Source organism: Neomonachus schauinslandi, chromosome 10, assembly GCF_002201575.2.
Source record: "Neomonachus schauinslandi chromosome 10, ASM220157v2, whole genome shotgun sequence".
Classification (NCBI taxonomy): domain Eukaryota; kingdom Metazoa; phylum Chordata; class Mammalia; order Carnivora; family Phocidae; genus Neomonachus; species Neomonachus schauinslandi.
In genome coordinates, this window is record NC_058412.1 from 95,497,701 (window position 1) to 95,506,204 (window position 8,504).

The 8,504-nt window shown below is 46.1% G+C and overlaps 1 protein-coding gene across 1 annotated transcript in view; it reads left to right on the forward strand.

The window, feature by feature from the left end:
• RRBP1 (ribosome binding protein 1) overlaps positions 1–8,504 on the forward strand; it is a 63,916-nt gene that overhangs the window by 15,746 nt on the left and 39,666 nt on the right. The window contains 2 exon segments of the mRNA XM_044919125.1: positions 7,217–8,498; positions 8,501–8,504. The exon segment at positions 8,501–8,504 is cut by the window's right edge and continues 524 nt beyond it. Of these exon segments, the coding sequence (XP_044775060.1) occupies positions 7,238–8,498; positions 8,501–8,504 (1,265 nt within the window). The 5' untranslated portion in view covers positions 7,217–7,237.

The following is an 8,504-nucleotide window of genomic DNA, read 5'->3' on the forward strand; positions in this document are numbered from 1 at the left end:
TCAGCTGGGAGGCTGCTTCTTCCTCTGCCCCTCCCCCCCCCACTCATGCATGCGTGCGCACGTGCTCTCTCTTAAATAAATAAAATCTTAAAAAAAATTTTAATTATAAGTTAGGAGTCAGTAAAAAAAAATAAAAGCATTATTAACATCCAAACACCATAGAGGAAAAGGAGATAAAATCTAAATAATCCAATAGGATGCATAAATAAAGGGGGTGGGGGCAGAATAAGCAAAGAAGAAGGATTATAAATAGGAATGACAAAATAAAGGTTTAAATGAGTCCAGTTATATAGGAAATCACAATAGGCGTTGATGAATTAAACCTACCAGTTAAAAAGACAAATTGCTACACTGGTCTTAAAATAAAATCCAGCTTTATGCTATTTTTAAAAGTTCTACTTAAAACATATGAACACAGAAAGGTTGAAAGTGAAGAATAGAAAATGATTCTAGGCCAATATTAACGTCCCAAAAGTTGGTATAACTTTTTAAATAATCGGACAAACTAGACTTTCATGGGGAAAAAAGTTCATTATTAGGGATGAAGAAGGTCACTATATAATAGGGGGGAAATAGCAGACACTGTATCAGGAAGATGTAACAACGCTGATCTGACGTTCACCTAATGAGATGGCCTTCAAATAAAACCCAAATTGACAGATTCCCAGGAGAAACCGTTAAGTCCATGATCATGATGGGAAATGTTAAAAGCGCTCAATAACTATTAGATTGAGCTGGCAAAACGTGGTTCTGTAAAACATTATTAAGCTCAAGCTAAGGATGCACATAGAACCCTTCACTCCATAGAGTATACATGTATTTATAAAAATTGACCACAATCTAGCAAAATATACCAAATACCATAGTCTGAATCAGTATGTTGAGCCTCAAAATCAATTTAATTGATTATGAAAAACCTGTTCAAATATTTTAATGGTGTAGAAAATACTGGTGCATCCATGTACTAGTATTGAGTTATTTCATGAAAATTCTGTTATTTATATGTTGTGTATGTTTCTCTGTCCTGGGTCATGGAAAAAATTATGCCTGGATCCTGGTTAAAAGTCTGAAAGCTTCGTCCTCTATCACACAGATCAGATCCTCTGATGACAGCACAGTTAAATGAGGAACTATCAATGCTTACGCAAAGCCTCAAGTGCCACCTCACGAGTCTTAAGAGATCATATGGGAACTAGAAAATACAACTGAACAGTCGTGAAAATTGTGTGTGTGTGCTGTAGCTTGTAGGATGAAGCTACAGCAGTACTTAGAGGGAAATTTATTGCCTTAACTATTTGCTACAAGAAAAAAGAAAGGCCTGAAAATTAATAAATGTCCATGTCAGGAAGTTAGAACAGAATAAACCAGTAGAAATGAGAGGAAGGAATAATGAACATTAATTATTTATGCTGGATCACAAACCCAAAAGCTGGTTCTGGAATCATCATTGAAATTTATAATGGGCCAAGACCTGGAAACAACCTAAGTGTGCATTGACAGATGGGTGGATAAAAACTAATGATGTAATGTATGGTGATTAACATAACAATAAAAACTTAAAAAATAAATAAATAAAATAACCTTTAAGTCTAAAAAAAAAATGCCACACGCACACTTGCACGCACACAATGGAATATTACTCATCCATAAAAGGAAACCTTGCCATTTGCGGCAACGTGGAGGACCTTGAGGGCGTTATGCTAGGGGAAACAAGGCAGAGGAAGACAAATTTCATATGATCTCACTTCTATGTGAAATCTTAAAAAAAAAAAAAAAAAAAAAACCACACCAGACTGGTTTCCTAGAAAAAGAGATGGCATGTGGTTAACATGGGCAGGGGGAGGGGGACTAGCAGCCAGGGGGTCAGGAGATACAGATGCCCGGTTACAACGTAAGTCAGTGCTAGGGGTGTACCAGACAGCATGATGACTAAGCTAATATTGCTGTGTGTGGCCTGTCTGAAAGTTGAGCGAGTAGGAGCTCTCTTCACGAGGGAAAAAAAAATGTTTTTCCTTTTTTTCCTGTCTTGTTTTTTGTCTCTGTATGAGATGATGGATATTAACTGAACTTAGTGTGATAATCATTTATATCATGTATGTATATATGACATATATATATGTCAAGGCATTGTGCTGTACACCTTAAACTTACACAGTTCTGTATGTCTGTTCTATCTCAATTAAAACTGAGTGGAAAAATGAAATTAAATTAGCACTTAAAAATCAGCTCCCTCCCCCCTCCCCCCACCACCAAGAACAGATCTGGAAACACCACATCTTGACAGTTTTATAGGCAGATTCTACCAAACCAAAGAACAGGGGGAGGGGGACCATCCTTAGCTCATTTTATGACCCATGAGTGACCCTGCTACCAAGATCACATAAGAACAGGGTCATGAGAATGACTCCTGATCTTTCTCACTTACGAGCACACATGCAAATCTCACATAAAAAAAAAAAAAAAGGTGAACAAACCAAATCTAGTGATAATATTAAAAAAGAAAAGGCCCAACATCAAGAAGTGTTTATACCATACGAACCATTTGTGAGTTAACATTGGAATATATATTATTGTGATTCAGCCCATTTCAGATCAGAGAAAATGTCAAGTGATAAAGAAAAAGCATTTGCTAACATTCAGTACCCAATTGTTAAGAAGAAAAGAAAAGGTAACTAGGAATTCAAGATAGCTTAACCGGATGAAATGTTTCTACCAAAAAACCTATGGTCAACACAGCATCTAATAGAAGTGGAGACTCAGAGATGAGCCCAGTCAGCCCCCCTCCAACCCTTGTCAACACTGCTTCAGAGTCCTGTGACACGAGAGCTGGGGTGGTAGGAAATGGATGATCACAGTATTTTTCACAGTATTTAAAAACCGTAGGAGATGGGGGGTGCCTGGATGTCTCAGTCGGTTAAGCATCTGACTCTTGATTTTGGCTCAAGTCATGATCTCAGGGTCGGGAGATGGAGCCCCACGTCCGACTCCGCACTGGGCATGGAGCCTGCTTGGGATTCTCTCTCTCCCCCTTCCTCTGCCCCTCCCTCCCTTCTCAATCTCTCCTCTCTTAAAAAAAAAAAAAAAATCAGTAACAACAAAAACATCTTAGGAGATGGTAGTCTGATGTGGCTGTATCTGCTAGGGTCTCTGATTTATTGTCACTCTGTTTTAGTTTTGTACCTTCCTAGCTGGTCACCTGTGCCCAGAAAGTGCATCCAGAGACTTGCTCCCTTGGACACGTGCCTAGCATACCCCTGCCCCATGCGTCTCCGTGCACCTGCACGTGGCCCATGGCAGAGCAGCTGCTTAGTGATGAGAGCCGGCCCTGGGGGGTGGGCGTGCTGTCGAAGGTCTCTTCACAAGACCTACCCAAATCCCAAATGCCAAATTGGCCTGAAGTGGCCAATTTGGACTGGGTAGGTTGGGCCACACGAGTTAGCAGATGTATGCCATGTCTAAAGAACTGCTACTCCTGTTTGCTCCCTGAATCCTTACCTGCTAGGAACAGAAGAAAAGCCGTTTTCTTAGGACCCTCAAGGTGGGTCAGTGAGTTTCAGCCAGCCGAGCCTGGGAGTGGTCCCCGAGCCTCTGGGTGGCCTCCTGCTTCCTTCCCTCCCGGGGCCTCGACCTTTCTGCTCTACACTCTTAAGTGTACTAGCAATAGTAAGTAAAAGCACCTAGTTCATAGACGTCTCCCGAAGCGACAGAACGTAGGTTCTTTGTGATCAGCCCATACAAGATGTGGGTGGTCACACATCTGGCCCAGTTCTTTGCCCACCTGGGCCTGGCCCTGTGGGAAACCCCGGGGGGACATTCCTGCTGGGGGTCCTTTCAATGACAGCAGGGATTCCAGAAGCAAAGCCCCCAGAGTGCTGGTCTCCAGAGCACACTTGGGAGGCATCACTGGCTCACCCTGTGAGTCTGGGGTCTCTCCATGAGGTTTCTGCCCCATACAGGCCAGCTGCAGAGCAGCGAGACTGCTGGCTTTCACTTAGCTTTCCTTGCTGTTGCTGGTGATATGGCCTTAGCCGTAAGCGTTCCAGTGTATTACTTCTCAAGGCTAGGGCTTTTCATTTTCCTGTGAAAGATTTCTTTTAAAGAAATTCTAACTCAGGAATTAGTGGTGGGAATAGGATTTCTTTTTAGAGCAGCCCGTTCTGCAAAACTTGGAAGGCACATTGTGCTGCCATCAAACATAACATTTGTGTGTGGCAGAGGAAAAATATTCTCCCCAGCTAGCTTTTCTCGAGTCTGTGCTCCCAACAGAGGATATATTTTTGTATCCCATATTGGCCTAACTTGAGTAAGATTCAAGACAACTTTTTTCAACCCTGGCTTTTCTGCCTCCACCACAAGGCTGCCCTGATCCCACAGTGCTCAGCGGGAGACAGTCCCTGCTTTGTAGGAGCCTGGTGGCGTGTCAGCGTGGTGACCCTGCTACAGCTCCCTGGGACATGGCCCCTTGAGGCTACAGTTGTTGAGAAGCCACTTGGGTCTTATGGAGTGACCCAGGCCCCTGGCATCGTGCTGCCTTGGACAAAGGGGAGTGTGTCAGAGGACTTTTGTCATCAGAATAGATTAATACAGTGATTATAATGTAGTGTTTATACCTGAATGTGTCCATGTTGGCGAAGTTTTGAGAGGTCCTTGTGAGGACCCAGAGTTTTAGTTGGTGGATGCCCACCAAGAAATGGAAGCTGACCGTAGAACGTTCCAAGCCTTCTTGTCCCTGCCCTTCCATCCACTGGATTCCCTCCAGGGCTGAGCAGGGTGCAGTTTCCTTTCTGATACCTTGTTTGTGAGTGTGTTCCTGGAAAGGCTAATTTGGGACAGCCTCTCTTGAGGGCGCCTGGCTATGGCTCACATGGTCAGAACCCACGGCCAGAGGTCAGAATCCACTTGCCGAGGATTCGAAGACTCTGTGAGCCCACCTCACACTTAATTCGTGGAGGTTACAGCTGTGATAAGGAGGTTCCCCCGGTCCTGCAGACCCAGGGTGATAGTCTGGGAGGAGAAAATGTTAGAGCTGCAGCTGGTGGGGTTACCGTGGGGGGTGTGTGTGCTGTGGAGTTTTGGTCATGAGCCCCTTAAACCCTGTTCCTGCAAGGGGCTTATTTAGAAAGCCACAGTGAAATTATGTGTGTGTTCTGTGATGAGAATGATTCTTCTTTGAACCCAATGCTGAGACATTTGAAACAATTTCTTCTCAGTCCCTTCTTTAAAATGCCCTACTGTCAGAATTTGGATTTTGTGATTTTTGAGAAATCCCCACTCTCTTGCCCTCCCCCACTCCCAATGGAGGCAGAATCTCAACTGACAAGCCTGGACCTGGCCTACCCCAAGGTCTAGAGATTTGGGGGGCAGGAGTCATGCCAGGAAGGGGGCCTGTTGACCTCTCTCCTTCTGCTCCCTCCTCTCTTTCCACCTTTGCTTACCTGCCTTCTTACACTTGCATTTTGTTCACTAATTCCATCACTGCTCCCCTTTAGGGGGCCTGGGATCTATTCAGGGGACTGGGAATGTGATAGTAGCATCAAAGTTAGTTGATAAAAGATGAATGCATCCAAATAAGTAAGCCTCTTGGGGTTCCTCACTGAAGTCGAACCCAGCCTGGGCTGGCAGCCAGGAAGCCATGGACTCTGGTCCACAGGCAGTGAGAAGAGGTGGCTCATGCTCTTGGTTTGGAGAGTGTCATCAGGCAAAGGGCTCCCTCCCTGGGGTGAGGATTGGGTCTGGTGACACCGTTTTCCCTCCCTCTTTGCAGCCTGCAGACATGAAATTCCAAACCTGGGGTCTTTTATTTGGTGTACTTTCCAAGACTTCCTGTTTCCTAACGTGCAAATTGCAAGTTCTGCCACTTTTTTTTTTTTTTTTTTTTTTTGTGAAGGGGGGTGGGAGAGGGAGAGGGAATCTTTTTTTATTATTATTTTTTTTAAAAAGATTTTTATTTAGGGACGCCTGGGTGGCTCAGGCGGTTTAGCGTCTGCCTTCGACTCAGGTCATGATCCCAGGACTCCAGGATCATGACCTGAGCTGAAGGCAGACGCTTAACCAACTGAGCCACCCAGGCGCCCCAGGAAAGGGAATCTTAAGCAGGCTCCATGCACAGCACTGAGCCGCCTGACTTGGGGCTCGATCTCACAACCCTGAGATCATGACCTAATCTGAAATCAAGAGTCTGACCCTCAACCGACTGAGCCACCCAGGTGCCCTGCAAGTTCTGCAGCTCTTTAAGAACGATCCTGAAGGCCATTTTTTCCTCAGCAAATTTTTGATCACTTTTCAGGATTCTGAAGGATTGTCTCTGACCCTGGGTTACTGTGTTTATCATAGCACTGAGGAAGGGAGACAACAGAGTTAGAGATGGTGTGCCAGGGGCCTGCTGGCCAGAATGCATGCAGCTCAAAGCCTGTAGAAGGACTTGGTTTGGTTTACATGGTATTTTAAAAAAATCTGTTGATTTCACTTTGAAAAACATTTCTAGCCTAATTCAAAAAAGTGAAAGATATCTTAACATGGCAGTCACATTTCTACAACAATCAGCTATAGCTGGGGGACACTTGTCCCCTAATTTACTGGGGCATTCTTGCCACAGTCCTCACCACTCCCCATTGTCTCACCCCTGGCTGGGCTTGTGTTTATGTGCATCTTTGACCCCTGCAATGGAGAATCTCTTGAACTGTGATTGTAGCTTCTGAGTCTCCAGGGTATTATGTGTCCAGACCTGCACTCTGCCATTCCTCTGTTGCCTCCTGTCCTAGCACTAATGGGGTCTGCTCTTATCTTTATAAAAATTCACTTCTGGGGGGTGCCTGGGTGGCATAGTCAGTTAAGCATTTGACTTTTGGTTTTGGCTCAGTTTGTGATCTCGGGGTCATGAGATCAAGCCCCCGTGAGGCTTCAGGATCTTGAGATTGAGCCCCGTGTTGGGCTCTGCACTCTGCGTGGAGTCTGCTTAAGTTTCTCTGTCCCCTTCCCCCCATGAGCACGTGCTCTCTCTCTCAAATAAATAAATCTTAAAAAAAAAAAATGCCTCACTTCTAAAGAGGGGCAGGAAGGGATGTATGACATCAGAGATTGCCGGAATTTGTTTCTTCTTTGACTTTATCAGTCTGAAGAATTAGTGAAAGCTTAACTTTGGGGGTAGGGATGAGGATAGAAACTGTCAAATGCCGCAGTTTCTGCAAAAAGTAATATACATGTATGTATTTGGCAGGTGAAAGGAAAGCAAGCCAGGATGGATATTTACGACACTCAGACCTTGGGGGTTGTGGTCTTCGGTGGATTCATGGTTGTTTCTGCCATCGGCATCTTCCTCGTGTCAACCTTCTCCATGAAGGAGACGTCCTATGAAGAGGCCCTGGCTAACCAGCGCAAGGAGATGGCGAAAACTCACCACCAGAAAGTGGAGAAGAAAAAGAAGGAGAAAACAGTGGAGAAGAAAGGAAAGACCAAAAAAAAGGAAGAGAAACCTAACGGGAAGATACCTTACCATGAGCCAGCCCCCAACATGACCATCCTTCTCAAAGACCCAGGGCGGGCACCTGCAGTGGCCGTGGCTCCAACCGCAGTCCAGCCCCCCGTGGTCATTGCCCCCGTAGCCACGGTACCAGCCATGCCCCAAGAGAAGCTTGCCTCCTCCCCTAAGGACAAAAAGAAAAAGGAGAAAAAAGTGGCAAAGGTGGAACCAGCAGTCAGTTCTGTAGTGAATTCTATTCAAGTTCTTGCTTCCAAGGCTGCCATCTTAGAAACTGCTCCCAAGGAGGTGCCTATGGTGGTTGTGCCCCCAGTGGGTGCCAAGGCCAGTACCCCAGCCACCGGCCCTGCACAGGGCAAAAAGTCAGAGGGAGCCCAGAACCAGAGCAAAAAGGCAGAAGGAACCCCCAACCAGGGCAAAAAGGCAGAGGGGGCTCCCAACCAGGGCAAAAAGGCAGAGGGAGCCCAGAATCAGGGCAAAAAGGTAGAAGTGGCCCCGAACCAGGGCAAAAAGGCAGAGGGGGCCCAGAATCAGGGCAAAAAGGCAGAAGGAACCCCAAACCAGGGCAAAAAGGTAGAGGCGGCCCCCAACCAGGGCAAAAAGACAGAGGGGGCCCCCAACCAGGGCAAAAAGGCAGAGGGAGCTCCCAACCAGGGCAAAAAAGTAGAAGGGCCCCAGAATCAGGGCAAAAAGGCAGAAGGGGCACAGAATCAGGGCAAAAAGGCAGAGGGGGCCTCCAACCAGGGCAAAAAAGAGGAGGGGACCCCAAACCAGGGTAGAAAGGCAGAGGGGAGCCCTAATCAGGGCAAAAAGGTGGAAGTGGTTCAGAACCAGAGCAAAAAGGCAGAGGGAACCCCCAACCAGGGCAAAAAGGCAGAAGGGGCCCAGAACCAGGGCAAAAAGGCAGAGGGGGCCCAGAACCAGGGCAAAAAGGCAGAGGGGACCCAGAACCAGGGCAAAAAGGCAGAGGGGACTCCCAGCCAGGGAAAAAAGGAGGGAACCCCAAACCAGGGCAAAAAGGCAGAGG